At 57.0% G+C, this 27,966-nt stretch overlaps 2 protein-coding genes across 16 annotated transcripts in view; one reads left to right on the forward strand and one right to left on the reverse strand.

The window, feature by feature from the left end:
* KIFC3 (kinesin family member C3) overlaps positions 1-2,446 on the forward strand; it is a 107,804-nt gene extending 105,358 nt beyond the window's left edge. For 11 of the 12 annotated variants that reach the window (XM_074402360.1, XM_074402385.1, XM_039476139.2 and 8 more), the window contains 3 exons: positions 232-366; positions 832-940; positions 1,734-2,446. In XM_074402360.1, the coding sequence (XP_074258461.1) occupies positions 232-366; positions 832-940; positions 1,734-1,759 (270 nt within the window). In that variant the 3' untranslated portion in view covers positions 1,760-2,446. Of the gene's footprint in view, positions 1-231; positions 367-831; positions 941-1,493; positions 1,521-1,733 lie in introns of all 12 variants that reach the window. The other variant, XM_074402364.1, reaches the window with a different exon arrangement.
* A 949-nt stretch (positions 2,447-3,395) lies between these two features.
* Positions 3,396-24,744, reverse strand: KATNB1 (katanin regulatory subunit B1). Of its 4 annotated transcripts, none has more exons than XM_010331353.3 (20): positions 24,681-24,744; positions 23,228-23,533; positions 18,104-18,234; positions 15,419-15,536; positions 9,397-9,497; positions 9,018-9,059; positions 8,614-8,697; positions 8,288-8,403; positions 7,764-7,835; positions 7,439-7,589; positions 7,129-7,319; positions 6,874-7,004; positions 6,540-6,590; positions 5,722-5,789; positions 5,466-5,591; positions 5,210-5,359; positions 4,830-4,906; positions 4,678-4,752; positions 4,158-4,274; positions 3,396-3,827 (listed from the first exon to the last, which is right to left on the reverse strand). In XM_010331353.3, the coding sequence occupies exons 2-20, from the start codon at positions 23,265-23,267 to the stop codon at positions 3,695-3,697; spliced, it is 1,974 nt and encodes a 657-aa protein (XP_010329655.2). In that variant the 5' UTR covers positions 23,268-23,533; positions 24,681-24,744; the 3' UTR covers positions 3,396-3,694. The 4 variants fall into 4 exon arrangements, with proteins under 4 accessions (XP_010329655.2, XP_003943544.2, XP_074258523.1 ...); XM_003943495.4 differs by having other exon boundaries at positions 24,626-24,711; XM_074402422.1 differs by lacking the exon at positions 24,681-24,744 and adding an exon at positions 24,626-24,674 and having other exon boundaries at positions 5,466-5,534.
* Positions 24,745-27,966: the final 3,222 nt, after the last annotated feature.

The raw sequence follows: 27,966 nt of genomic DNA on the forward strand, positions 1-27,966 counted from the left end.
AGTCCCTCCTCTCCACCTTTAACCACGCCACCTCTGCCACCTCACCTGCCCATGCCTCTCTCAGCCTGTTTCCTCGTCTAAACTGCGGGGGGTTGTGCCACTCCTCTGGGGTGCCCCGTCCCTCGGTCCTCTCCAGGAGGCTTTCCAACATCTCCAGCTGTGAGCTCCCTCTGGTGACCCTGCTGCCCCTCCAGCTGGCCCAGGTGGGCAGTGAGCTCTTGTGTCCTCTAGGTGTCCCCGGTGGAGAAGAACACCAGTGAGACACTCTATTCCCTCAAGTTTGCTGAGCGGGTACGCTCTGTAGAGCTGGGGCCCGGGCTACGCAGGGCAGAGCTTGGGTCCTGGTCAAGCCAGGAGCATCTAGAGGTAAGGGGACTGCCAGAGACCTGGCTCAGGTAGCCCTGGGTCAGAAACTTTGGATCCTGGCAGGAGCAGGGAGCTGGGCAGGAACGTCTGAAGCAGCAGGGTGGGGCGGGGGGTGGGGAGTGGGGGGAGGAAGCTGCCAGAAGTGGGTGGAGCTACAGCTGGAACCCACAGCCGGAAGCCTGTTCAGTTCAGTATTTATTCTTGGCCTCTAAGGCTCCTGTGGGGTGACCATGGGAGTGGCACACAGTAGGTGCTAAGTGATAACTAGTTGACTTTTTACATGTATTATCTCATTCAATTCTTGCCGTAACGTGAGGCTGGGGCACGAGCATCATGCCCATTTTGCAGCTGAGGAAGCTGAGTGTTCGGAGGTTAGGAGGCAGGGCAGGGGAGTAGACAGAAGCACAGTGGGGCGGGGGCCAGGGCAGCCGTGGCCCCCACCCACCAGCCCTTCCCTGTCCACAGTGGGAGCCGGCTTGTCAGATGCCACAGCCCTCGGCACGGGCCCACTCAGCCCCCAGCTCCGGGACCAGTAGCCGCCCTGGCTCCATCCGGAGGAAGCTGCAGCCCTCGGGTGAGTCTGGAGGGAGTGGCAGAGTGGGAGGGGAAGTCTCCCCCAGGATTATAGTCACCAGGCTGCCTTTACCTGATGGGTTTTTCCCCTTTCCTTTTAAAAAAGTTCTTCTGACTTTTGCAGAACCTGTTTTATAACCTCCTGTGCCCCCTAGGGAGGAGTCAGGGCGGACCATGCTGTGTCCGTTCTGCAGGTGGGAAACACAGTCTGTGGGGAGGAGGCAGTGTAAGAAGGCCCCAGCCTCCCAGCTCGGGGTGCTGCCTCTACCCCAGGACGCTGCTCCCTAGGGGTGGGCTGCGAGCCTGTGCAGTAAGCCCGCTCCCTGCCCCGGGGGTGGAAAGGGCAGGCCTTGCCTGCCTCCCAGGTGAGGAGTGAGCCTGTCCCAGGACCCGGACCCAGACCCAGGACCCAGGACCCAGGGCTCTAGCCCCTGCTTAGCCCAGGTCATAGGAGGGGCTGGACCCATCCTTGGGTCCAAAGGGTTAGCAGCAGCAGGGTCTTGTGAGGTCCTGAGGCAAGCCCACCAGTGAGACGCCTGTCGCTTTGATTTCAGCCTGACGGCTGGGGCTGCAGTCTCTAGGTGAGTGTGGGGCCAGTGGCCCAGGGCTGCCCGCCCGCCTGCCCACCGTGGGTTGCAGGGCTGCGCTGGGACGTTCTGCTCAGGGCTGGGTCTAGTCTCCGCTGTCGCTTGTCTGTGCGCTTCTGCTGGGTTCCCTCCTGCTCTCAGTGGCACCTGCCGTGGGCTGCCAGTGGGCAAGTGGACAAGAGGCTGATGATTCTGGTGCCCCTGCAGGGAGGTCGCGGCCGCTGCCTGTGTGACGGAGGTGCCCACCCCATTGGGCCTGGAGCTGGGCCTGAGGCCTCACTGGCCTGTTCCTGCTGCAGCGCCAGGACCCTGGAGGTAGAGGCGAGTGGAGGCTCCTCTTCTGCCCCAACTCCCCTCAGAGATGAGAAACATGCTCAGAAAGAAACGGTGTCTCTCGGCTGTGGCTCTGAGCCCAAACTGCATGGGTGGAAAGGTGGGGGTGGCTGCTCCTCCTGGCAGGCCTGGGCTGTCAGCAAGCTGGGCCCATGAGGGCAGGAATGTGAAGGACGGCGAGCCTCCCGCCTGGCCAGGGGTGGACAAGGGTCCTCCCCCAGGCTGCCCTGGCTCCTCAGCTTGCAGGGCTGGTCAGCCCCCTCCTTGGCAGGTGGGCGAGGAGCCTCGGGCAGGCCCAGGAACCATGGGGGCTGTGGTGGGTTGATGGCACCAAGGGCAGCCCTGCCCACCCCTCTCCTCCAAGGAGGGGTCCCACAGCTACGGTGTGACAGAGGCACACGGTGTCCTGCCACGGGGCCGTGTCATAGTTATGGCTGGCAGAGGCAGCTGGCGGCTGGGGGATTCTCCTGCTCCCTCACCTGCCTGGCTCACTGGCCTCTTGAATTTTCTTCCCTCTGAAATCCTATTTAAGAACTTTTGGAAGCTTTGCCATTTTTACTTATTAAAATAAAAACCTTTTTACACAAGTGTGGTCCGAAAGAGTTGGTCTGTGAGCCCCTCTTGGTCTGACCAGGGGAATGGGGGCACTGGCAGTTCCTGTGGACTTGCCTGTTGGCTGTCACCCCACAGCACCTCAGGATCTGTCCTCTAAGTCAGTTAGGGATACACATCCTTAAGAACTCAGGGGAGCCCGTGCTGTCCCATCCTGGGCCACTTTTTCTGTTGTTTGTGGTCACGGTTGCCTCAGGCAGTGCCTAAAGTGTGCCCAAGAGAACTGACCGAGCTCCTGGTGGGGGCATCCCTCCCTGTCACAGATGGGAAGGAAATGAAGGCTGGAGAGAGCTTAAAGGCTCATCAAAGCCTTGCCTAAACCATGCTGGGCTTCCGGGTCACTGCTGGGTGCCACCCTCTGCCCTGGCCTTTCCCTCTTCAGTGAACCAGCCAGAGGTCCACACCACCTTCCTCCAGTGCCCAGAGGACCCTGACCACCCCGGGGCGGGGCTGTACCTGGTCACTGCCTTGAGAGCAGGAGGGGGCCCAGCTGTCGCAGTGACCACGGAGCGGGGGCCCTTTCCCACCAGCCAGTGCTGGGGGCTCCGCCTGGGAATGACAGCTGATCAGAGCCCTGCTCAGGGGAAGGAGCGGCTGGAGGTGTCCTGGGGACAGGGAAGGGTGTTGGGCTCTGGGCAAGCCTGGCAGTGTCCATAGACAGCTTGAGTGTGGCTGAGGCGGGGAGGGACGGGCTGGTGGGGCCCAGCCCTCACCTTACCACCCAGTGTGGAGGGGTGGCTGCCACCTCCCCTTCCTTCCCAGTCGGAACGGGCGCGGTCCCACAGGCCCGGCTCTCTGCTGCCCCCTGCTGGCCACACGGCCTGTAGCCCCGCCCCAGGGCTTGGAGGGGGCGTGGTCTCACCTCAGAAGAGGCGGGGCAGGCACTCCTGGGCCTGGGGGAGCCTTGTGGCCGGCATGGAAACCTGGGAATAGTTACAAATTTAATAAAATTTGCCTTATAAATTACAGCAGCAGCCCCAGAGCTCAGTTCGCTGCCCCAAGAAGCAACACTTGGCCAAGCTGGGCAGCTGCTGCTGGAGAGAGTTGTCTCAGAGTTTGGGGCTGTAGAGGTGGCCAGGGACCAGCGTCACCTCCTCCAGGACGGCCACGGGGCAGCAGCAGGGGCCAGGCAGAGGCTCACGGGCTGGTGGACGCAGAAGGAACAGGAGCGGGGGCTGAGGCCAGGCCGTGTGGGCTGCCGGGCACCCCGCCCACCGCGTTCCTCAGTCCAGACTGGCCATGAGCAGCTGCAGCTCGCGGAAGGTGCTGCCGTGGCGGCCGCTCAGGCCCGACTTGCTCTTGACCAGGCCGCTGATGCTCTTGAGCTGCTTGTGGCAGAGCCGGCACTTGTGCAGCCTGCAGAGAGGGCAGGGCCTGAGGGCCAGCTGGCACTGCCATCCCTCCCAACCCCAGGGCCTTTGCCGTCCTAACTGCTGCAGCCCCTCCTCCCAGGGGAAGGCGGAGGCCCAGAGCGGAACCACGCAGCCCTGCCAGGGATTGTGGGGCACAGCCAGGCCAGGGAGGAACCCAGCTCTGGCTATGCCCACCACGCCCTGAGCCACGGCCCCAGACCAGGCCCTACTCTAGACGCTGTCCCAGCAGGACCGTCAGTAAGAGGGCCCAGGCCTTTGTCCCTCACCTGTTGTGGCACCCCGGCCCCCGACACAGGCACTGCCTGGCCCTCACCTCTCCTCCCTGCTGATATCCACACCCACGGAGGGCGGGGCCGCCAGCATGTCTGTGATGAGGGGCAGAAACCGCTGCAGGATCAGCTTCAGGGAGGTGCAGCCCGTCTGGACGTAGCTTCAAGCGCAGATGGATGAAGTCACAGACGGACCCAGGGCCACAGCCAGAGACAGCAAGGAACACAGCAGAGGGGCAGAAACAGACACACACACACGCACAGACACACACACACACAGACACACACACAGACACACACAGACACAGACACACACACAGACACAGACACACACAGACACACACACACACACAGACACACACACACAGATACACACAGACACAGACACACATACACACACACGGCCTTTTTCCACTCCCACCTCTGGATCGTTGAGGGGGCAGCGATGCTTCACAGCCAGTTCACAGGAACACCCAGGCCCTTGGGGACCCTTCCCGTGGTCCTGGAGGCTTCTTGCCTCTCCCCTCCCCCTCCTCAAGGCAGGCGTGGCTTCCCCACACGCACCTCTCATACTTGCTCTGCAGAAGCTTCTCGATCTGTGGCAGGACCGTGGTGCACAGGTCCAGCTTCCATAGGGAGCTAGGAGAGGCCAGGACACGTTGCTGTCAGCCCTGCCCTGCCCCGGCCCTCCATCCCTCCCCCCGGCAGCCACTCACGCTTTCTGGTTGACGATGTTGAGAAGGTCCACCACCACCGACAGGTCGTTGATGGCCACAGCAGAGTCCACCGACGTCTGTGCAAACAGAGCACGTCAGGGGGTGGGGCAGTGGGGCCCAGATGTGACCCCGAGGGTGAGTGTGGGTGTGCTGATGGGGCTGTGGGGTGTTCCCAGCGCTGCACCTGACACCCTCAGTGTGAGGCCAGGCCTGTCAACAGGGGCTGAAGAGATGGCAGCCTGTGGTGACCATGATGGGAGGAACAGATGGTGTCACGGCAGGGACGGCGTATCTCACCGTCCCCCATGGGTGGCCTCTCCGGGCAGGCAGGGGGCAGGGGCAGGGGTGAGGCGGGGCCCTGGGCAAGGGTGGGTGCTTGCCTTGATGTCGCCTGTGGTCCACACAGCCCGCACGGCATCCAGGTTCTTGTGGCGGCTGGTGAGCACCACACACATGGTGTCATGGCCTTTGCGGATCTGTGACATGGCATCGTCGTCCACCAGCTCGGCCTGCTGGGGGATCTTCACGGCCTGCGTGGGATGGGCACCCAGATGCTGGCGTGGGTGGAGCCAGCAGCGACGCTCTGCCCTCCACCCACAGACCTCCACCCACGCCTCGCCCTGGGCTCCCACTCACGGGCAGGAAGTCGGAGGCCTTCAGGCCGATGGGCTCATTGCGGGTGGCAGGGATGATGGCAGGCTCAGCCTTGGGTGCAAGTGCAGGTGTGGAAGTGACGACCGGGGGCCGGGGCAGGACCTCCAGCTGAAGGGGTTTGAAGCTCAGCAGGCGCCAGCCCGGGGGCCCCCCCTTTCTGCCTCCCAACATGAGGGACCCCCCAACCCTGGGTCAGGACCCTCTCTAGGCCCCTCCTCATGCCCCTCCATGGACGTACGTTTGGCACCGGGAACTGCACATCCATGGCAGGGCTGGGCTTTGCTGCCTCCTTTGCTGTGGCCACGTCTGGAAAAGACGCAAAAGGAGATGACTGGGTCCGGCCAGAAGGGCCTGGCAGGAAGGGCAGGGCTCGGGGCAGGGCTCGGGGTGGGGCTCAGGCAGCATCTGTATTGGCGGGGTAGAAGCAGCAGTGGGGGTGAGGCGGCAGCGGTTCAGCAGCATGGGGGTTCCAGAGGGCCTGGGTGCAAGCCTGGGCCTGCCTCCTCCCTCTCCCCCAACTCAACCTTAGGTCTGCCTGTGAGTGGGCCCCAGGGGGCTCCAGGATGTGGCTGTCCTGTCCCTTCACTGGCGTGTATATGGAGGGAGCTGGGATGAGTGACTGGCGAGGAGGGGTTGGAGGCTCCTAGGAAACCACCCAGCCTCCAGAAGGGGCGAGGATGGTCCCTGAGGGGAGGCCAGGAGGAGGGCTCCCCTCTCCCTCTTCTCGCCGGCCCCCAGGCCTCAGCAGGTGTTCCGATCATCCCATCTACAGCCCACCCCGTCTAAGGTGGGCCCCCAGAGAGTCCTCGCTGTCCTCCACAGCCCGAGCTCCCCTGGCGGGCCCATACACGTGGCAGTATCTACGTCTGTCCCCCACACACTGGGGCACAGGCTCCCAGAGGAGGGCAGAGACCCCTCGGGAGGCTGCGGGTCGTGTCCTGAGAGGGGAGGGCCCAGGAAGGGGCTTGCCCAGAGGAGCGCTGTGCTACAGGGAGAGGTGAGGGATGGGGTGTGGGGTGAGGGGCATCAGAGACCCTGGGAAGCCATCCAACTCACCATCCTCTGGGGGTGCAGGGAAGGGCTCACTTCTCCGGGGTGGTGTCCGACCTGCAGGGGAAAGAGGCCCCTGACTGTGAGCGCTCCTGGCTGGGCCACCTGGCACCCAGGGCGCTATCAGAGCGTGGGAGGTGGAGGGTGGCCAGCAGGCATGTGGCTGCAGACCCTGGACCCTGCTCCGGTCCCAGGAAGCCTCAGTCCTGGGAGAGCATGCGTGAGTGTAAGCTAAAGGGATGTGGAGTCACGTGGAGCCACGGCAGGCCATCCGGGAAGGACCCACAGCCTCCCTTTCACAGATGGGGATGCTGGGCTGGGGGCGGGAGCCCGGCCTCACTGATGCTGTTCTTGGGCTGGAAGATCTCATTGTAGTCCTCGGCGTTCTGGATCTCGGCTCTGGACTCGCGCTCGTCCCGGTCATCCTCGCTGCTGGGGCTGCGGCGCTCGCTCTCTGAGTTCTGCTTCACCCTGGGGTCAAGAGACCAGGCCCAAAGGAAGCAGGTGCCCTGTGAGGCCCAGGGCTGTAACCCCGAGGCTTCCCCTATGTATGACAGGCCCGCCCCTGTGCCCCGGAAGGCCCCTAGGCCCCCACCTCTGGGGCCTGCTGCAGGTTGTGCTGGGCCGCTCGTAGATGCGCCGGAGCGGGGCACTGGGGTTGGGTGGCGGCTGCGCCAGGGGCCGGTGGTCTTGCACAGGGTCCCGGGCCACCGTGCCAGTCCTTGTGACACGAGTCAGATCCACCACATAGGAGGAGACGTTGCTCTGGGAGAAGGCCACGCCGATCTGCAGGAAGTGGAAAGTTGGGGCTGGGCCTGCAAGCTGAGGGGGCAAAATCCCAGCCCCAGGGTGGGGTAGGAGAAGGGGTCTGGGGTAGAGGAAGGCGGGCGCCATGGCTCTCTCACCAGCTGGTCATTGCAGATGGCCAGGTCAGCCACCTTGCCCCAGTTGACGAGGACAACATCAAAGCAGCGCTCAGGCTCCCAGCCGTAGACGCGCAGCGAGTCCTGGCAGCCGCTGTACAGGCAGCAGCCGTCCGGGTTGAAGAGGACGCTCCTGGGCCAGGCGAGAGATGGCTCTGGGTCCTGCGGCACCTAGCCTGGTCCCCACACCAAGGAACCCAGAGAGCCCGGGGCAGGGAGGGCACAGAGGAGAGAAGGGAAAGGCCCACCCGCAGCCACGCCCTGCTGCCCAGAGGAGCGCCGCACTACCCACCCCCGGCCTTCGTACCTGACAGGCCCAGGCTCCCCTTCAATGCAGCTCACCACCTGGAACTTCTCCAGGTCCCAGAAGCGGATGGTCCTGCAAAGGCAGCCAGGCTGTGCTGCGAAGCCTCTCCCCGCATCCTGGCCTCCACAGGCCCCTGGGAACCAGCTTCTCTCTAGAAAGTTCGCCCCAGCGCACGGCCACCAGGAACAACGGCTGGGGCAGGGTTGGCCCTGACTTTGCAAGGGGGAGGCCGAGTCCGATGGCCCTGGCCCCTGGGCTGGCCCCAATAGCTGTAAGCCTCCTGCCCTATAGGGCCCCACTAGGTGCCTTGGGTCCAAACCTGCCCACGAAGCCACAGACCTGGGACACTGGGGCCAGGGAACCAGCAGGGGAGATGGAACAGGGTCCCATCCTGGCTTGGCTGCAATTCAAAGGATCATCAAGTGTATGACACCCCAGACAGTGACAAAGCGGGAGCGGAGATGCGCAGAGGACACGGTGGCAAAGAGCTGCAGACACGAGCGACTCAGCCCGCACCTGCTCACCTGTCAGAGCTGCCGGAGGCCAGGAGGTACTCGTTGGGGTGAAACTCGACCACATTGACAGGCCCCGTGTGACCCGGGAACTCGGACATCATCTTGCCAGCAGTTAGATCCCAGAGCTGAAGGCAGGGCAGGGAGGTCAGGGCCAGGCACCTTGGCTGCCCACCCTCTTAAACCAGGCCAAGCTCTTTATCCGTAAAGCACCTTCCACTCGGGACAGGCGTGGGACATGTGGGCCCGATCAGGAGGGAGGTGAGGACTCGGTCTGTTGTGATCAGCAGACCCCAGGCCCCTGGCCCCTGGGCCCAGGTCAGGCTGCGGGGAGCTACCTTCACAGTGTGGTCATCTGCGGCCGACGCCAACCACTTCCCATCAGGGCTGAACCGGAGACACCGCACGGCCTGGCTGTGCCCCTGAGGGAGGAACAGCATGAGCTCACCCTGGGATCCTGGGCCCACAGACCTCTCCCTGCCTCCTCACTCCTGTGGGACCCCTTCCATCTGACCACACAGGCCACCCGCCTGGTTCTGCTTAGGGCAGTTTGATGGATGTGGCTCTAGGGGATCATGGAGAGCAGGAGTCCAGGTGGCTGCCCATGGTGCTCCTGCTGGGCCCCAGATCCATGGTTCATGTTCTCACCTATCCCCTCCACCCCCTGCCGGGGTCTGGGCCCCACGCCACACTCAGCACCTGCAAGGTGCTGATGGAGTCACCAACAGAGTGCCATCCTTACCCTGTATCGGAAGACACAGCCTTTCCTCCTGATGTCCCAGAGCTGTGAGGGAGAGAGAAGCAGAGGGGCAGAGTCAGCAGAGGTCATGAATGAGGCGCGGAGCCACAGCCAGAGGACAGTGTGTGGCCATGAGCAGAGGGTGGGGCCCAGGCTCCTCTAGGTCGTTACTCTTCACGGTGACAAGGACAGAAACTGCTCACTAAAGCTGGCATTCTGAGCAGAAGCATCTGGCACGTGCCTGCCGCCCACCTTACCTAGGACAGTGTGGATGTGGCTGCAGAGAGGGAAGAGGCCCCCTCAGTGGGCACCCAGCACTGAGGGCCGGACCGGTCCTGCCGCAGTCCCAGCAGGAGACACCGGGCGTGGAGCGGCCTCTCACCTTGATGTTCGTGTCCTGGGAACCGGAGGCTACGAATTCGCCGTACGGGTGGAAATCCAGGCTGCAGATGTTGGCTTTGTGTCCCATGAGTGTGCGAAGAACTAAAAAGGAGGAAAGCAGAGACAGTGGCTGAGAGGCACATGGGAAGGCTGACTGAGGGAGGGCTGCGGGGGCGTGTGTGCTTTCACACTTCGCAGAAAACAGAACAATAGCACATAGCTTTAAAATGGGGAGACCATCAAGGGTCCCACCCCCTAACATCTAATTTTTTTTTCTTTTGAGATGGAGTCTTGCTCTGTCTCCAGGCTGAAGTGCAGTGGCATGATCTAAGCTCACTACAACCTCTGCCTCCTGGGTTCAAGCCATTCTCCTGCCTCAGCCTCCCAAGTAGCTGGGATTACAAGCATGTGCCATCATACCTGGCTAATTTTTAAATATTTTTGGTAGAGATGGGGTTTCACCATGTTGGCCAGGCTGGTCTCCTGACCTCAAGTGCTGGGATTACAGGCGTGAGCCACCACGCCCAGCTGACAACTAATTTTCCTACATTTCTCTTAATGGATGACACCCCTGGGTCACCTCAAGTCTGCAGAAATCCTACCGCACTCCCCACAGACTGTGCCTCAGCGGCAGCAGAGCCAGGGAACCACTGCACTCAGTTCAGGCCCCGTAAACGTGGAACCGATGGTGTGCAGGGTACACAGCCCCACCCAAGACAGTGCAAGGAGAGAGACCACGAGAGGTTCAAGCTGGGAGAGAAACTGCTTGGTTGGAAAGAGAAATCCAGGAAGGCTTTATGGAGGAGGTGGAATTTGAGTAGGTGTCAGTGGGTGGAGGATGAGGGATGCTCCATTAGGTAGATGGAAGTGATGGGCAAAGGCCCTAAGGAGGGCAATAGAGGGCGTGGCTGGGGTGACCCCATCCAAGGGATTTTGAGGGTGGCTGTGAGGACACACTGAGGAGCTGTGAGAACTGAGAGGACACCGGGAGGACACGAGAGGACCAGAGTGGGGCCTGATCGCCTGCCGCTGCCCTAGGAATCGCATCTCCCATCCTTTCCTTGAAGGTTTAGTAGGCAGCTCCATGGCCAGGCGCGGCCCAGCCTGGAGGGAAACCTTGTGTGTTTCAGGGTGTCCTCCAATACCACTCAAATTTGTCTCATGTGTCCTGCTTTTGGAAAAATTTATAATTCGCTGTCTGAATGAAACCCATCATCCCATGAGTGCTGGGGCCAGGAAACGTGGGCGTCCAGCCATTCTTAGGTTTGAGCCAAGGTACAATAAATAGGGTGCCTTGTGAGCTGTCGGAGGAGGTGTTCAAGGTTCCGTATATAACACTTTACTGCAGAGTCGAGATCCAAGCACTGGGTGAATGAAATGAACTCTACTGTATGATCTTCTCTACCCCAATGTCAGGACGTGGGCTCTGGCATCAGACAGTACTGGGATCAGCCTTGGCTCCTCCCTCACTGGCAGTGTGACCCTGGCAATCACTTACCCTCTCAGCCTCATGTTGGTTCACAGAATGGAGAAAACAAAGGGGCATAAAGCGCTTAGCACGGCCTCAGCATATGGTAAATGCTCAATAAATGGCAGCCATAATCAGTGCCGTTCACACTTCTTCCTGCAGGAGGCCTGCCTTCTGCTCCTGGCTGTCCCGCAAGCTGGGCCTTCTCTCCTCCTTCCCAGGCCTCAGTGCCCCTCTGCAGCTGGCCCTGCCTGGCCACTGGAGCTGGGTCTGTGCACTTCCATATTCCTCTGGAGTCTGTGGAAGGCGTATCCAGTTCACCTGCACCAGAATCTCTGCAGCTGTCCCTCCTTGCTGCGTGTAGCTATCAGGTGCTGCTGGGGGCTGGGCATTGCCTCCTGGCCCAGGAGGCCACGCTGGCTCCTGTTCCAGTCCACACCTGCTCCCAGCCCACTCAGCTTGGATCCCATGGCAAGGCTTCCAAAATCCTGCCCCACCCGGAGAGGATGTGGCGGTGTCCCGCCCTGTGTGGGCTGGCTGCATGGAGCGCTGGCTGCCCTCCTGTGGGACCCTGTGGGATCCTCTGGGCTGAGCCACCCTCGCCCTCTGGCTGCACTGTGGAAAGCAGGCAGGACCACATTTTTCTGGCCTGACTGCTGCCCTTGCTCTTCTGTCCCACAAAGGCCTCTGATGCCCAGGTTCAGTCACAGGATCCAGGAACTGCAGACTGAAGGGGCCTCTGGGGTCTGTCTGCCCGCTGCAGGAACCCCCAAGCCCTCCCAGCTGAGCAGCTGCTCAGCCCACATCTGAGTCCTCCAGTGATGGGTGGGTGGCCTTCCAAGGCAACTGATAGGATAGGCAGCACTCTCTTGCTCTCTCTTTTTAAATAGAGACAGGGGTCTCATTTTGTTGCCCAGGTTAGTCAAACTCCTGGCCTCAAGTGATCCTCCTGCTTTGGCCTCCCGAAGTACAGAGATTACAGGTGTAAGCCACCATGTCAGTGGGACAGCTCTCTTTAGAACCTTTCTACACCTGGGGCCTCAGTTTGTCTGTCTGTTACTGTCGCCTACACTCTGGTGGGTGGGGGCGGGGGTGGCGGCCGGAGGTCTTAGCTCTATCTGCTGAAAGGCAAGTTTCTCCTCCATCCAACGGCAGAACAGAGAGCACTAGGATGGGAGGCCTGACGCCAGATTAAAGTCCCAGGCTCTGCTACCTGCAGCTACCACGCTTTCCTAAGCTCGCTGCTCTCCCTGGGCCTCCATTTGCCCATCTGTCAACTTGGCTGTCTGTCAGAATCACCTGGAAGCTTATTAAAATCCAGATTCTGGGCCCACCCCAGTACTGAATTGGGTTTTCTGGAGGTGGGGTCTGGGCCGTGCGTGTGTAGTGAGCTCCCTGTGGAGCAGCCAGGCCTGGCCGTCCAGGGCTCAGGAATGCAGCAGTCTTCAGTTTTCATTTCTCAGCCACCTCGAGGAATTCCTCACATTTCCCTTATGAGCAAAACATCTGTGGCTGAGAAAGCCTGGATGGCGGGCAGGGCGCCCCTGGCTTCTCTTTTCTGTCTCTTGCTCTTCAGTGACTACTGAATGGCTGGTGGCCACCCGCTGGGATTCAGGTCCAGGGAGCTGTCCGCCTCCTGCCTGAGCTTCCCACCTTCTCCGTTGGAGCCTAGCCATGCTGGCCTCGCTCCTTCCTGGCCCGCTTGCATTCAGTGACACCCAAGCACAGATGCCCCGGTGTGGCCAGGCAGTGCGATCACTCACTGAGATGCGAAGCCTGCAGGCCTGTTTGTTATCAAGGAGGTCCTTGGACTCTTTCTTAAACTGACCAGCACTGCGCAGGCAAGCGTCACTGAAGAGGCCTGGGGCGCGTCTTTATGGAGTGCCACCCACACAGAAAGCCCCATTCTTGAACAAAGGGAACACACCGCTGTGCAGGCGTGGCCCACGGCTGCTGCCTAGCCGCCAACATAGAGCAGGAACCAAGGAGAGGCCCGGAAGAATCCTGAAGTCTCAGCCAGGTCAGAGGGGCTCTCTTCTGGAAAAAACAGCCTAGGCAAAATCCATGTTGCCACTTCCTCTCCAGGGCTTCAGGTAGGTGCCTCCTGGCTGGCACATAGGAATATCCAACCAGGGCTATCAAAAAGCATCAGGCAGGCCGGGTTCGGTGGCTCACACCTGTAATCCCAGCACTTTGGGAGGCTGAGGTGGGCAGATCACCTGAGGTCAGGAGTTTACGACCAGCCTGGTCAACATGGCGAAACCCTGTCTCTATTAAAAATACAAAAATTAGTCAAGCGTGGTGGTAGGTGCCTGTAAGCCCATCTACTCAGGAGACTGAGGCAGGAGAATCACTTAAACCTGGGAGATGGAGGTTGCAATGAGCTGAGATCGTATCACTGCACGCCAGCCTGGGCGACAGAGTAAGACTCTGTCCCAAAAAAGAAAAAAAAAAGCATCAGGTAAACAGCTCTTATCTGGACCTCACAGTGCTGGCCTGTATGGTGTGCTGAAAAAAAAAATGCTGAATGAGCTGTCAACATTTTAAAATTCGCTTACATGAATTTCCAGATTTCTAGCCTCTCTTGAAAAATCTGTAGAGCTGGCACCACCTGCTAAGGCACCGAGGCACAGGGCAGTGGGCGAGACTCTCTGCTCGGCCCAGACCTGAAGCATGAGTTTCCAGACCACTGCTGCAAGAAACCAGCAAGGACCCAGCACAGGGTGGAAACAGACCCACCCCAAGGCTCATCACACCAGAACACGGGACAAAGACCCCAAAAACCTGCAGAGAGAGGAAAGGAGAGAGAGAGAGAAGAAAGAGAGAGAACGTGGAAAGAAGCCAGTCCCCTGTGAAGGATCTGGGATCAGAACAGAACTGGCCCCTCTTAATAGCTACCCTAGAACCTAAAAGGCGGTAGAGCTGCACCTTCCAAATGCTGAGGGTGCTATTTTATTGCCAACGTCAAACTTTAAACTCCAACTCATAAAACAAACACAAAAGCAAACAATGGGGGTAGCAAAGTCACTTTCGGCCATAGAAGGTCTCTAAAACTATGCCTGCCCCACACCCTTTCTCAGTAAGCTACGAAGGAATGTGCTCCATCAAAAAGAGGGAGAAAACCAAGAAAGGTGGCAGCATGGGACCGGGAACAGCAGACAAGAGAATTCCCCAGAGAGGAGACACGGATGACAGCTGGGCTGCAGGCCACTAGGACTGGAGGAGAGGCTCTGAGAAAAGGCGCCTGGACTATGGGATGGGTTTCAAAGAAACAGGAGGAGGTTTACTCTTCTGGCAGAGAATTTGGGGATGAATGAGTAATGTGGACATAGAAAACACATGGATAAAACAAAAACAATTATTAAGTCCAGAAAAACCAAGTCATTACAAAAAATAGTGGTAAATGACCCTTATGCGGTCCTTATGTTTTAAACACGGCCTATTGAAATGGTGTCTATTGAAATAGGAGGCTGGTAGGAAAAACACGAGCGATGGGGCCGGGGGTGGTGGCCATGAGAGAGTGTAGGAAGGGAATAACTAATGTGTTAACACTTTTTTTTGGTTTTGTTTTTTAGATGGGAATTTCGCTCCTGTTGCCCAGGCTGGAGTGCAATGGCACGATCTTGGCTGCCCGCAACCTTCACCTCCCGGGTTTAAGCAATTCTGCCTCAGCCTCCCCGGTAGCTGAGATTACAGGCATGCACCACCGCGCCCGATTAATTTTGCATTTACAGTATAGACAGGTTTCACCATCTTGGTCAGGCTGGTCCTGAATTCCTGACCTCAGGTAATCCACCCGCTTCGGCCTCCCAAAGGGCTGGAATTACAGGCGTGAGACACCGCGCCCAGCCCCAGCGTTTTTAAAAAAAGAAAGAAACTGCAGTATGACCACATGGTCTGGAAAGGTAGAGGCCATCAGCAGAGCACAGACGAAAGTACAGAAAGCTGTGGCTCTTGAAGAATGGGAAGGAGTGGGGCAGAAGTCTCCTCTTTCCATTGTAATTCACTGTAGAACTACTGGTATTGGCGGTTTTAAATTTTAGGCTATGTACAACTTCCATCCAGATGAAAACTAAATTAAAACAGAGCACAGGCAAACAGGTCTGGCCGTCCCAGGCTGCCTCTGGGGGCATGACGGAGCTGAGGCAGAGTGGGGACCACCTCGACTCAGGGTACAAGCTCCCTGGTTCTTCACGGCTGTCCCACACAGACACCTCACTCAGTCAGGTGAACTGCAGGGCTCCTGGCAGCATCTGACATCCTTCCAGGTTCTAAATACACACACATCCAAAAACACACACACACACACACACACCCCCCACCCACACAGTGGTTCATGCAGACATCTTCTGGCAGGCCCTCAGCTGCTCCAGGCAGCAGTGCCTGTCAATGCCAAGCTAGTGGGGGTGGAGTGGTTTCCACACTGCCCGGTTAGTGCTCCAGGAGCAAAGCAGCCAACCTAGTCCAGGCAGGTTTCCTGGAGGAAGCGGCATGACTGCAGAGCCTGAAGACTAAGGAAGGCGCGCATGCGCAGGAGGCAAGCTCGGGGACCTACTTTTGGCAGCTTCCAGGTCCCAGACGCGGATGGAGCCCGACTGGGAGCCGGCCACGATGAGCTCCTCAGGGGTGTTGAGGCGGACGCTCTCCACTGGGGACGTGTGGCCCGTCAGGCTCTGTGGAGAGAGGGCAGCAGCTTCAGTGCACTGCTGGACAGAGCACCCCCCTCACCCCGCCCCCTGCCCCAAGCGCTGCCCTGAATTCCAGGTCCACGGGAAAGGCTAAGGCAGGAGGGGGCACCCCCTGGGGGCCACAGCCCAGCCCCCCTGCAGGCCCTTTCTAAGCAGCTGCTCCTCTCAGCCTGGGTTCCCAGGGCTAAAGGTGGCCAAATCGTCATCCCCCCACCACCTCTCTCTTCTCGATATGCTTCTGACATGGGTGTCACCTGCAGAAATGGCCCTGGGCCCCTTGGAGGGAAGCAACTGGCCAAGATAAAGGGATGCTGTCCCTTCAGCCTTAAGTCAAGCAACCCCGTCCAGGCTCCGTTCCCATCGTCACTGCTGCCCTATGCAAGCCCCTCTCAGCAAAGGAAGCCATGGCAGAAGCGAGGCCTGGCTGGTCCCAGGCACCCATCTTGCCCCTCTGGAACCCCTGGCTCTCCCCGACTGCCCATCCCCGTGAAAGGGGAGAGGTCAGGGGTAGGTGGAAGACTTTTCACTGTGGACCCTCTATCTTCTGGATGTTGAACAGAATTAAGTGTATCCCATACTCAAGAATAAACAGAAATAAATCCAAGAGGTTGGCCTGCAGGGGGAGAGCGTGCACAGAACACCCAAGGGGAGAGAAACCCTGGCAGGCTGGAGGCACTGCCAGGCCTGGGAAGCTGGTGTGTGTGAGTGAGGGCAGTGACCAGGGCAAGACTGGCTGGGGCCTGACAGCTGCATCTGGTGTTCAAGGACACCCTGCAGGCCAGGCCCCAGACGCTTGGCCCCGCTCCTCGGGGGGTAGTGGCATGTCCTATTTTGGTCAGTCATTGGCGATGCTTTTTCAGCCTGTGTATGCTACTTTGGCATTTCTGGGGGCCAGAGCGGGGTGGGGGGAACACATCTGAACCCTAAAAACAAAGTAAAACAAAACATTTCGAGTCATCTTTACTGACCCCTGGCACCCTTGCTGAGGCTGGGGTGGATCTCAGTTTTCCCCCTGGATCTCACAAAAACGCTAAGGTGATTAAGTTTCTACTAAGAAATTCATCCCTTGCCCCCCGCCTCCTTTTTTTTTTTTTTGAGACGGAGTCTCACACTGTTGCCCAGGCGAGAGCAGTGGAACAATCTTGGCTCACTGCCACCTCCACCTCCCGGGTTCAAGCGATTCTCCTGCCTCAGCCTCCTGAGTAGCTGGGATTACAGGCGCCCGCCACCACTCCCGGCTAATTCTTGTGTTTTTAGTTGAGACAGAGTTTCACCATGTTGGCCAGGCTGGTCTCAAACTCCTGACCTCAGGTGATCCGCCGCCTCAGCCTCCCAAAATGCTGGGATTACAGGTGTGAACCACGGTGCCCAGCCTAGTTTTCTTTATCTTTATTTCAGCAAGAGTCAAAACAATGATACTTCCCTGGTTGGAAAGGGATGGGCTGGTGGGGCAGGGAGGAAAGGGCAGGTTCCGGTGCTGGTGAGAATGTAAAATGATTTCTGGAGGGCAATTTGGCAATCTGTTTTGAAAGCTTCAGAATAAGCATACACCCTTGAATTTAATGCAGTGATCACAGATCTGCTCAAAGATCTAGGTGGCTGAGGCTGTTCACCACAGAGTGGTTCAGCAGAGCCTAGAACAAGCCGGAAACAACCTCCATGTGATAACAGGGTGTGGCTAAGCTAATTACAGCTCATCCCTACAAGGGAACACCATGAAGCCATTCAAAATTACGTTGTAAAAGAATATTTGTTGACACAGGCAAATCCTTGCAGCATTGTTATTTTTAAAAACCAGGCTGCGCAAGTGTAGTAGTGCATTTTTATTCATGTGTGTGCTTGTATGTATTTGCATATACATGTGTACATGTACAAGTGTGCACGCATGTGCGTGGACACGTATACGTATCTGTCTCAGCATCAAGAAAGACTCAGGCCAAAGCACCCACTGTGGTGGCCTTCGAATAATAGAACCACATGTAATGAATGTTTGTGTTTTCTCCTATATGCGCTCCTGTTTGGAAAAGTTTCCAGCATTGAACATGGCTGCGTAAATAGTCAGGGAGATGATATTTAAGAACTAGCTCCCTAACCAGCTCGAGCCAGCTCCCCTCAAATCCTCACTGGGGAACGAAGGCTGGGAATGAATTAAAATAAACGCCCACATGTTGCTGCCAGGCGGGCAGACGGGCAGGTGGGAGGGCAGGGTTACAAGTCTTTTGGCTCAACCAGAGGCCCAGGGCTTATTTTAACCTTCTCACGAAGCCTGCCTGGGATTCTTAAAAGTACCACAGGCAGGTGACTCCCTCGCTCCTGAGGGCTGGCCACTGTCCCAGCCGTGCTGGGCTGCCCTAGGCCTCACTAAGCAGACAGCTGGGGGAAGCACTGATGGTATCCCCATCACACCCCCTCCACCCCTGGTCTGGGCCCCAGAGGATAGGGGGCCCTGGGCTCAAGAGAGCCTGAGAAGCTGCTCACTCCTCAGCCTCCAACCCCTGGCCCGTCCTCTCCCCAGGCCCTTGTCCTGACCCCTGCTGGCTGCTGGGGCTCACCATGATGCAGTTGGGCTTGTTGATGGACCACAGGTTGACTCGGCAGTCATCCCCGCCTGTAGCCAGCAGCCGCCCGGAGGCCTTGCCCAGCACCAGTGAGGACACATTGCTGGCATGGGCGACGATCTCTTCTACACAGGGAAAGAGACAGAGAGGACATCAGGAAGGCACGATGGGGCTTTGTGGGGGAGAGGGGTGACCCTGCTTGGCTGCCTGCTCTGGAACCTGACGGTGAGTGGAAGGCTCTGCCTCCTTCAGCTCCCCCACTGGTGCCCACCATGAGCTGCAGGACCAGCAGACAGGGCGGGGCAGGGGACTGAGACAGAAATCACCGCTTCTCAACTTTCATCATTCCCGTCCTACGGGACTTCATGACTTTTTCCTGGTTTGGCACATCACATGGTAATATTGACTAGTTATACTCAATTTTTAAAAAAATTGACTTGCTATTTTTATTAGCTTGGTCTTAAGCAATATCCATGAAATTACAAATTTGATATACTCATGATACTCTATGAAACAAAAAGAAAAAGAATTTTGTTTTTTTGAGATAGTTTTCGCTCTCGTTGCCCAGGCTGGTGTGCGATGGTGCGATCTTGGCTCACTACAACCTCAGCCTCCCGGATTCAAGCAATTCTCCTGCCTTGGCCTCCTGAGTAGCTGGAATTATAGGCATGCACCACCGTACCCAGCTAATTTTGTATTTTTAGTAGAGACAGGGTTTCACCATGTTGGTCAGGCTGATCTCAAACTCCTGACCTCAGGTGATTTGCCCGCCTCAGCCTCCCAAAGTGTTGGGATTTGGGATTACAGGCGTAAGCCAGCATGCCCGGCTTGAAAAACAATTATTTAAAAAAAAAAAAAAAAAATTGACCATGCAACACCTACGCACCTCTTGGCTGCTGATTGTGTCCCCACACAAACCCGATTTGGGGAACATACTTTAAGAACAACTGAAGTCACCTCTAGACAAGCTGTCCCCAGGTGAGCCCGCGCAGGGCTTTGGCTCACAGATTCAGAATCACAGACCCCGTTCTGCTCCGAGGGCTGCGATCTGCTATTGCATGGCCTTCCTTGGCTACTTAGTCCCTTGTCCTCTGAGGACCTGGCTTCTCGTCTGGAAAGTGGGGAAGATCACGTGTCTGCTCACACCTGATTGCTGAGGACTCCCTGAGAGCATGCCTGCGTGCTGCTTCATAGCAAGCAAGGGCTCCATGATGTTGGGCAGGCTCGGGGCTAGGCACCATGAGAGAGTGGGCATGGGGGTCCCGGGCAGGCACTGGAGGGTAGGCTTCATGAGGAGGGGGCAGGAGGCAACAGACTGAGCAGGGTAGGGGTGACAGCTGACCACACAGAAGGCTGTGCAGACAGCCCAAGGCCCCTGGCCTGTTCAGTGGGGACGGCAGACACGAGCCTCTGAGGGCTCTGCAGAGAGCAAAGTACAGGCAGGGAAGCAACAGGCGGCCTGGGCCTCAGAGCCCATCCCTGTGCCAGCTCCTCCTGGAAAGAAGGAACAAAAAGGCAGTTCTCCCACACAGGCCGGGGGAAATCCCCAAGGTGCTGACGCCTCAAGGCACCCGGGAGGTCAATGTAGGTGGCTCCGAGGAAAAGGGTGTTGCAGCCACAGCGCTCCGAAGAGGCCCCTCCTGAATCCCTGCCCTGACTCCACCCTGCTTGGGTATCTCTGCTTCAGGCTTCAGACCACAAGGAAGTTGGGAAATCAGGCCCAGGGAAGCTGCTTGCCAGGAACCCGGGCTCCAAGGGGCCACCAGGAATGCCCAGTGGACAAGTCACAGGCTCAGTCTCTGATGACACCCCCACTCCTGGTCTGGCCAGGGCAGAGCCAGCACAAGTAGCAGCACTAGCAAGGGTGAGGGTTCCCTGCAGGCCCAAACCTGAGCCAGGGCACTGGGGAGCTCGCTGTGGGGATCCCAGGGAGCTGGGCTCCACTCTAGTCCCATCTCAACCAGAGCCTTCTGTCCTCTGAATACTGTGGGGACAGAAACCTGGGGAATTCCAGCCACAGACATGTGTCTGTTCATGAGTTTCCACTTAACCCGGAAAGAGGGCAAAGCACCTTCTCCCTGGCATTCTGTGCCCAAGCCTGATGTCCTCTCCATGGAGGCACTGTCCACTCCCCCTGGCCTACCTGGGGGGCTCCATCTGTCCCCGGCCCTCACTACTCTCAGGGAAAGTGTCTGGCTGGGCCCCGCCTCACTGGGCCTCAGGACCGCTACCCCTGGAGACACCCATTCATTCATAATATCAGTATTTCCTGGGTGCCTGCTCTAGGCCTCACATGAAATATGCCCCAGTGTGACCAGATGGTGGCAGGGGTGGGGGAAGACCACAGACTTTGGGGTGGAAAGGATTTAGAAGTTGGGCCCTTCTAGAGGGGCCCGTATCACTGCCCTCTAAGCAGCCTGACCAGGGACTGACTGGAGCCATGGAGGGAGGGGCAGAGGGGCAGGGACACAGCACAGGCACCTGCAAAGCAGGCAGGGGCACCACCCTGAGAGCGCCTCCTTCTATCCTGGCTGGAAGGACAGTGACCAACAGCCCAGGCCAAACACTTGACTTTCATACAAAAAATAAAAAGTAAAAATCCTTGGCCAGGCACAGTGGCTCATGCCTGTAATCCCAGCTCTTTGGGAGGCCGAGGCGGGTGGATCACCTGAGGTCAGGAGTTTGAGACCAGCCTGGCCAACATGGAGAAATGCTGTCTGTCTTAAAAATACAAAAATTAGCCAGACGCACACCTGTAATCGCAGCTGCTTGGGAGGCTGAGGCATAAGAATTGCTTGAACCCAGGAGACGAAGGTTGCAGTGAGCAGAGATAGCATTGCACTCCAGCCTGGGCAATAGAGCAAAACTCTGTCTCCAAAAAAAAAAAAAAAAAAAAGAAAAAGAAAAAGAAAAATCCTTGTATCTACTGGCAGGCCAAGCTTGGAGGGTACAACCTGGGACCCACATCCAGCCAAAGCTGGGGAACACGGTGCAGCATGGCCAGAGCGGCTGAGGACCCGCATCTCCAACGCAAGATGCAAAGTACTAGGTTTCAACGACCACATGTGGGCCACGCACCTCTGATCCTCACCAGACCCTGGAGCCAGAAGGAGCCAGAGGTCATGTGGCCTTGGGCTCTCAGAGTTTCCCGTGGATGCCACTGTGTACATGAAATCAGTAGCAGACGCCCAACGAAGCTGATCTCGTTGGGCTGATCTCATTACCTCCTGCTCACACACTCTGATGACTTGGCCTTGCCTTTAAGATGAAGTCATGGCAGCCTCAGGAGGGCTGGGGGTACCGTGGACACATGGCCCTGCAGAACTCACTAGGTCCATGTGGCCCCACATTCCTCCTGCTGCTGTGCTGCCGCCCATGGCCTCCCAATACACGGAGCCTCCTGCCTCAGGGCCATAGCGTCTGCCGTTCATGCAGCCTGCAGCATTCCCACCCCACCCCCACTCCCACCCCCAGTTAACTAATTTCAAAGCACAGGTACCAGCTTGCAAACAGAGGAGACACGGTGGGATCCAGTTATCCAATCCCTGCCTGTTGCTCTCCCCAGGCTCTGAGCTCCCGCTGGACAAAGACCTTGGCTACTTTGTCCTCCACGGGCTCCCCAGTGCCCAGCTCTGGGGAAAGGCCAGCTGTTGAAGGGATGAGTACGTAATCCCAGTAATTACAAAGCCACTCTGACCAAAGTGTGCCTTCCTTGGGGAACTGTAACTGGTTCTCCCAAAGCCCTGGAACTTTGGGGAACACGAAAATGGCCGTAACTTCTCACATGACAAGCAAGGAAACAGAGGCCCTGCAAAGAGATTTGCTCGGAGTCTTATGGTTAAATTCACGGTGAAACAGTGTGGAGTCTTGGCCAGGCGTGATGGCTCATGGCTGTCATCCCAGCACTTTGAGAGGCCAAGGTGGGTGGATCACCTGAGGTCAGGAGTTTAAGACCAGCCTGGCCAACATGGTGAAACCCTGTCTCTACTAAAAATATAAAAATTAGCCAGGTATGGTGGCATGCGCCTGTGATCCCAGCTACTCTAGAGGCTGAGGCACGAGAATCACTGGAACCTGGGAGGCGGAGGTTGCAGTGAGCTGAGATTGCACCACTGTACTCCAGCCTAGGTGACAGTGAGACTCTGTCTCAAAAAAAAAAAAAAAAAAAAAAAAAAAAGTGTGGAGTCTTGTCCCAGCTCCTGAAAACCGGCCCAGGGACAGCTCACAGCAGAGACTGACCAGGTGCAGCACACAAAAGCTATGCCAGCTAGTTATAACAGGTAGGGCAGGGCCCACTGAGGTGCCAGTGTGTAGGGGAATTCTCCAAATATGATCTGGGCATGCTTGGGATCCTCAAGATCCTTTCGGGGGGTCTGAGAAGACAAAAGGATTTTCACAATAACACTAAGATGGCATCTGCCTTTTGCACTCTCATTTGCTCATAAGCATATGGTGGAGTTTCCCAGAATGCCACTAGAGGCCTATTTGATTATATATTCTTGTTAGAAAATGTCTCGATGTTAACTTCTACCATGGTAAATACTGACGGATATAACTCCAACGACAAAAAAGCACTCTGGGGTCCTCAGCAATCTGGATGAGTATGAAGTCTTTAGATGAGAGTCTAGACCAATTTGTACAGGGCAATGGTGGGTGTGGGCAGTGCCCAGCCCTGTCTGCTTCCCTCTGCCCGCCCCTCTTCGCTCCCACTCCTTCCCCCATGCCAGGCCCAGGATGCATTCATCTGACTGGGGAAGAAAATGCTGAGAACATCTTTCAGGATTCCTCACCCTACTGCCAGCCTAACTGGAAATCCTGTGCTAAGTGCTTTACGATGTCCATCCTGCCACCTGAATTTCACAGCAACCTTAGAATGCAGGCGTCATTATCTCATTGCACAGAGAAGAAACTGAGCCTCAGAGAGGTTAAGTCACCTGCCCAATGTCACCCAGCTAAGAAGTGCCACCATCATGATTTACATAGTGATCTATCTTACTCCAAAGTCTAGGAGTCTCCTCCTGTACCAAGATCAGGAAACAAAGCTGTGGGTTCAGTCCTCCCAGCAACAAGCAGCGAACAGAATAAATGAGGCGATAAAGAAAAATGAAAACCACTCACGCAACTTCCAGGCTGTCTTGGTGACCACAGGGGTGGCCATCCTTCAGCTGGCTGGCACCTGAAGCCTCACCCCACAAAATCAATTGTGCTTTGCTCGTGGGGTGGGGGTGGATCCCCCCCAGATCCACCAATCAAGTTGGCAGGGAGTTCCCACACATCCAGGCAGAGAAAATGCCTTGTCTCCTGGCCTTGGGCTGCCTCGTGGTTCCAAATCACCCACAGCAGCAACGGCAGCAACCCGTGCACATCTGTCACGATCCTGGATCATGGAATGTTAGGCTTGAGCCATCTCAGCTCAATATGGGGCTGCAATACAAACAGAGGTGATGTCTTGTTAGAAAATGCTTGCTAAGAGCTATAGCTCCCTGGATCACCAAGGTCACTCGATAAAGACTGACACCCACCGAAGCCACCAGAGCCAGAAGCTGCACTGCAAATTGGGTCTGGGCCTCTGCAGAGGGAGCACCTCGGGTAGGGCGACTTGAAACCCAAGGAAAAAAACTCCTCCCAGAGACCAGGATAACGAGATGCAGCTCTGTTCCGCGATGCTGGCTGCCTAAAGTGCCGCAGCTGCAGTGGGGCGGGGAAGACCACGTGTCTGCAATTCACATAGATTTCCTAGGAGTCGTTGTTTTTGTCTGACGTATGGGATGTGGGGGGGTGGAGTCAGAAGCTAAGCTTTTGGACCCAGAAAAGGCATCCCAGAGATGGCCACTGAAGTCCTCCCTGGAAAGAATCTCGAAGATGACCCTGATGGTCCAACGCCTCAGCTCCTGGCAAGGGAACCGCTCTTGCTCCCTTTGATTCCCAAGGACAGAGCTAGGAACTAGGCCTCCAGTCCGGGCGTGAGTGGCTATGACTCTTCAATTCTAAAAGGCCACCTCATGGAGCCTCCCACCTCCTTCCCACAGTCACTTCACCTCTTTCCCATGAGCCCGCTCCCCTCCGTCCCATTTTTCCTGGGTCCCCGGGTCTACCTCTCTAGTCCTCCGTTCACACCCACTTTTCTCCCTGCCCCGAGTCTCCCACTCAAGCACATCCTGTCTCCTGAGCTCCCTCACGTGGTCCCTGACTCGCCAGACCCCCATTACTGCCCTTTCCCATATGTTCCCGGGGTCTCCCATTCATTCATTCTCCTGCTTCTCCTTTCCCTATTCATTACTCATCCTCCTGCAGACCCCCGGCTTTGCTTCCGGCCTCCCTGGTTGTGCCCCCTCCGGCCTCCACACCGACCCATCTTGTCCGGAGGCTGGGGCAGGTCCCTCGGCCTCGGCTGATTCTCCCAACCCTCTGCTTGCGGAGTAAGGGATCTAGCCTTCCCACGCCCAGAGCCCTCTGCCCTCAAGCCCAGCCAGCCCCCACGGTCCCCTCGCCTCCTCGTCCCCTTGCCCACTCCACCTGCAGCTGCGGCTCCGGAGGCCAAGGCTCTGCTCCAGGAACGACCCCCACTTACCTCCATCGCCTGCCCTGATTGGCCGCTGCTTGACAACCGACCCTCACAACAAAACCTCCGGCTCAGAGCCCCGCCCGCCTCGCCTCCCGCACCAATCAGCTGCCGCGGGCGCTCCGCCTCCTGCCAGGGCTGACCAATGGAAGCAGGCGCTTCTGCCGCTTTTCCTAAGTACCCGCCCTCTTTTCCTAAATCGGACTAATCAAGAGGAAGGAGCATTCAAGAGCCGCCCCTTGGCCGCTAATGAACCAATGCAAGCTGCCATTTCCTTGGTCCCGCCTCCGTCTCAAGCTTTACCTTTCCTCCCGCTTTCCTTCCTCGAACCTAATTTGTGTTTGAAAATTTTTTGAGAGCCGACCTCCAATGGCGGCTGCGCCAATGACTTGAGCAACCGTCCTAGATTGACCAATTAGCGTCCGCATTATTGAAAAAAAAAAAAAAATTCTCCAGTAGCCAATGGGAAGGGGACTTTAGGGACAGTGTGAAGCCGCGGACCTTCCATCTTGGAGTGGGGCAAAACCTAAAGAGGCCTTAATCGGCATTTTTCCCGAAGCTCCTCGTTCTTACCTTTGCCTGCATGAGGCCTTTGCCCCTGTTCTTTGACGTGGACGCCGGCTTGAATCCCCCACGGGAGGTCTAGAAGGAAACAGCCTGATTCTGGGTCCGAGACAGGCGCTGAGCCTGGAGTGCTGCCCCCGCAGCCGCCACCGGCGAATGGCTGCGTGGGCAAGGGGCTGCTGCTCCCTGAGGAGCCGCGATCTGGGAATCCGAGAAAGGCCGGCTTTATTTGTGACACGTTGGGCTGGGTGGGCTCAAGGAAGTGCTGTAACCAGCCTCGACCCAGGGCCCTTCGCATAGCCACTTAGGAAGGACTCGGCCCCGCAGCCGCCTCTTGCCTGTCGCCCAGAGGTTGGTCCAGGGACCTAGAGCCCCTCAAACCTCCCCATTCGGCCTCCAGCCTCTCACCGCAGGTCGGAGCTCCTTGGGCTTACATAACACTCACCACAGCCCGAAAGGATAGGAATTCCTGTTCCCCTTTACTGAGGAAACGGAGGCCTGAGTTAAGATGCTTGTAAAAAATCACACGGTCAGAAAGTAATGGTCCCAGATTTCGAACCCTTGTTCTGAAAGCCAAAGCGTTGAGGAGTCTCCACTCTGCTTCCCAGGTTCAAATGATTCTCCGGCCTCAGCCTCCCGAGTAGCTGGAACTACAGGTGCCAGCCACCACGCCTGGCTAAGGCTAGTTTTCGTATTTTTAGTAGAGATGGGGTTTCTCCATGTTCGCCAGGCTGGTCTTGAATTCTTCACCTTCGGTGATCCACCCGCCTCAGCCTCCCAAAGTACTGGGTAGCCGTGAGCCACCATAAGGCACCTTTAAAAGATTAGACTAGTAGAATAACATCGGATCAAAACTATCCAGCCTGCAGTTTCCCTCAACTCTTGTATTATAAAAAAACTAAATCAAGAAAACTCGAAAAGACAATATAATGATTCCTCATAGATTCCAGCACTTAACAGTTTGCATATTTGCTTTGTGTATCTTTTTCTGAATCATTTGAAAATTGTAGATACAACATTTCACCCCAACACCAAATACTGAGCATGCAGCTCTTAAAAATAAGGCCCTTGGCCAGGCGCGGTGGCTCATACCTGTAATCCCAGCGCTTTGGGAGGCCAAGGAGGGCGGATCACCTAAGGTCAGAAGTTGTAACCAGCCTAGCCAACATGGTGAAACCCTGCCTCTACTAAAAATAAAAAAATTAGCTGGGCGTGGTGGCGCACGTCCCTGTAATCTCAGCTACTCAGGAGGCTGAGGCAGGAGAATCACTTGAACCTGGGAAGCAGAGGTTGCAGTGAGCTGAGATAAGGCCACTGCGTTCCAGCCTGGGTGAAAGTGAGACTCCTTTCAAAAAAGAAAATGTCCCTTGGCCAGGCACAGTGGCTCACACTTGTAATCCCAGCATTTTGGCAGGCAGAGGAGGGTGGATCACGAGGTCAACCTGGCCAACACAGTGAAACCCCATCTCTACTAAAAGTACAAAAATTAGCCACGTGGCACACGTGCCTGTAATCCCGTCTACTCAAGAGGCTGAGGTGGTACACGTGCCTGTAATCCCAGCTACTCAAGAGGCTGAGGCAGGAGAATCGCTTGAACCTGGAGGCAGAGGTTGCAGTGAGCTGAGATAGGGCCACTGCGTTCCAGCCTGAGTGAGAGTGAGACTCTTTTCAAAAAAGAAAAATAATGCCCCTTGGCCAGGCACGGTGGCTCACACTTGTAATCCCAGCATTTTGGCAGGCAGAGGCGGGTGGATCACGAGGTCAACCTGGCCAACACAGTGAAACCCCATTTCTACTAAAAGTACAAAAATTAGCCACGTGGCACACGTGCCTGTAATCCCGTCTACTCAAGAGGCTGAGGTGGCGCACGTGCCTGTAATTCCAGCTACTCAAGAGGCTGAGGCAGGAGAATCGCTTGAACCTGGAGGCAGAGGTTGCAGTGAGCTGAGATTGTGCCACTGCACTCCAGCCTGGGCGACAGAGCTAGACTCCGTCTTAAAAAAAAAAAAAAAAAAAAAAAATGCCCTTATTTTACATAACCATTGTATCACCACTGCTAAGAAAACTTAATAATTCTCTAACAACCCAGTCCACACTCATATGGCTCCATGTAGGGCTGATGGCCCACAGGCTCATGGGGTGTCCCTTATGCTGTGCCGAGGGCAGGATCCGAGAAATAAAGAGACAGGACACCGAAGTACAAGGAAAATGCAGCTGGGCTCAGGCGGCCACGCCACCTATGAGTGGAGTCAGGCGAGGCCCTGAATGTCCAGAAGCGTATTTATTGTGTATAGGTTAAGGGTTAGGGGGCAGGGCAGTGAGTGAAGTCATCTTTAAGGATAGTGATAGGGTCATGAGCAATAAAACAAGGGGTCCACCCCCATTAGGTCACCTAGGCTAGGAGATACTGCACAGCAAGGGGCCCATTCCCATTAGGTCATCGAGGCAAGGGCCGTGTGCAGTAAGGGATCCACCCCCATTAGGTCACTGAGGCATGGAGGTGGGCTGTACGCAGTGAAGAGGTTGCAGTGTGCAATACCTCTATCTATGGGCAAGCTACTAAGAAGAATTATAGGAGGATGCCTTGAGTCACATAGCAGTGACAGAGCTGTCAGGGTCTACGCCACCTGCCGGCAGCTTCCAAAGAGTTCTATAGGGGAATGCTTTTCGAGCAGCACAGTAACAGAGCTGATAAAGTTCACAGTCACCAAGGTGCGATTGCCAGTCTGAG

This window comes from Saimiri boliviensis, chromosome 1 (genome assembly GCF_048565385.1).
Source record: "Saimiri boliviensis isolate mSaiBol1 chromosome 1, mSaiBol1.pri, whole genome shotgun sequence".
In the NCBI taxonomy this organism is placed as follows: domain Eukaryota; kingdom Metazoa; phylum Chordata; class Mammalia; order Primates; family Cebidae; genus Saimiri; species Saimiri boliviensis.

Coding starts and splice junctions, on each gene's coding strand:
- KATNB1 (XM_010331353.3), bottom strand. CDS start 23,267: ATGGCCACCCCTGTGGTCACCAAGACAGCCTGGAAGTTGC. Junction 4,275..4,677: donor CTGCAGAGCAAGTATGAGAG/GTGCGTGTGGGG, acceptor CTGCGCTTGAAG/CTACGTCCAGACGGGCTGCA. Junction 3,828..4,157: donor GATATCAGCAGGGAGGAGAG/GTGAGGGCCAGG, acceptor CCCTCTCTGCAG/GCTGCACAAGTGCCGGCTCT.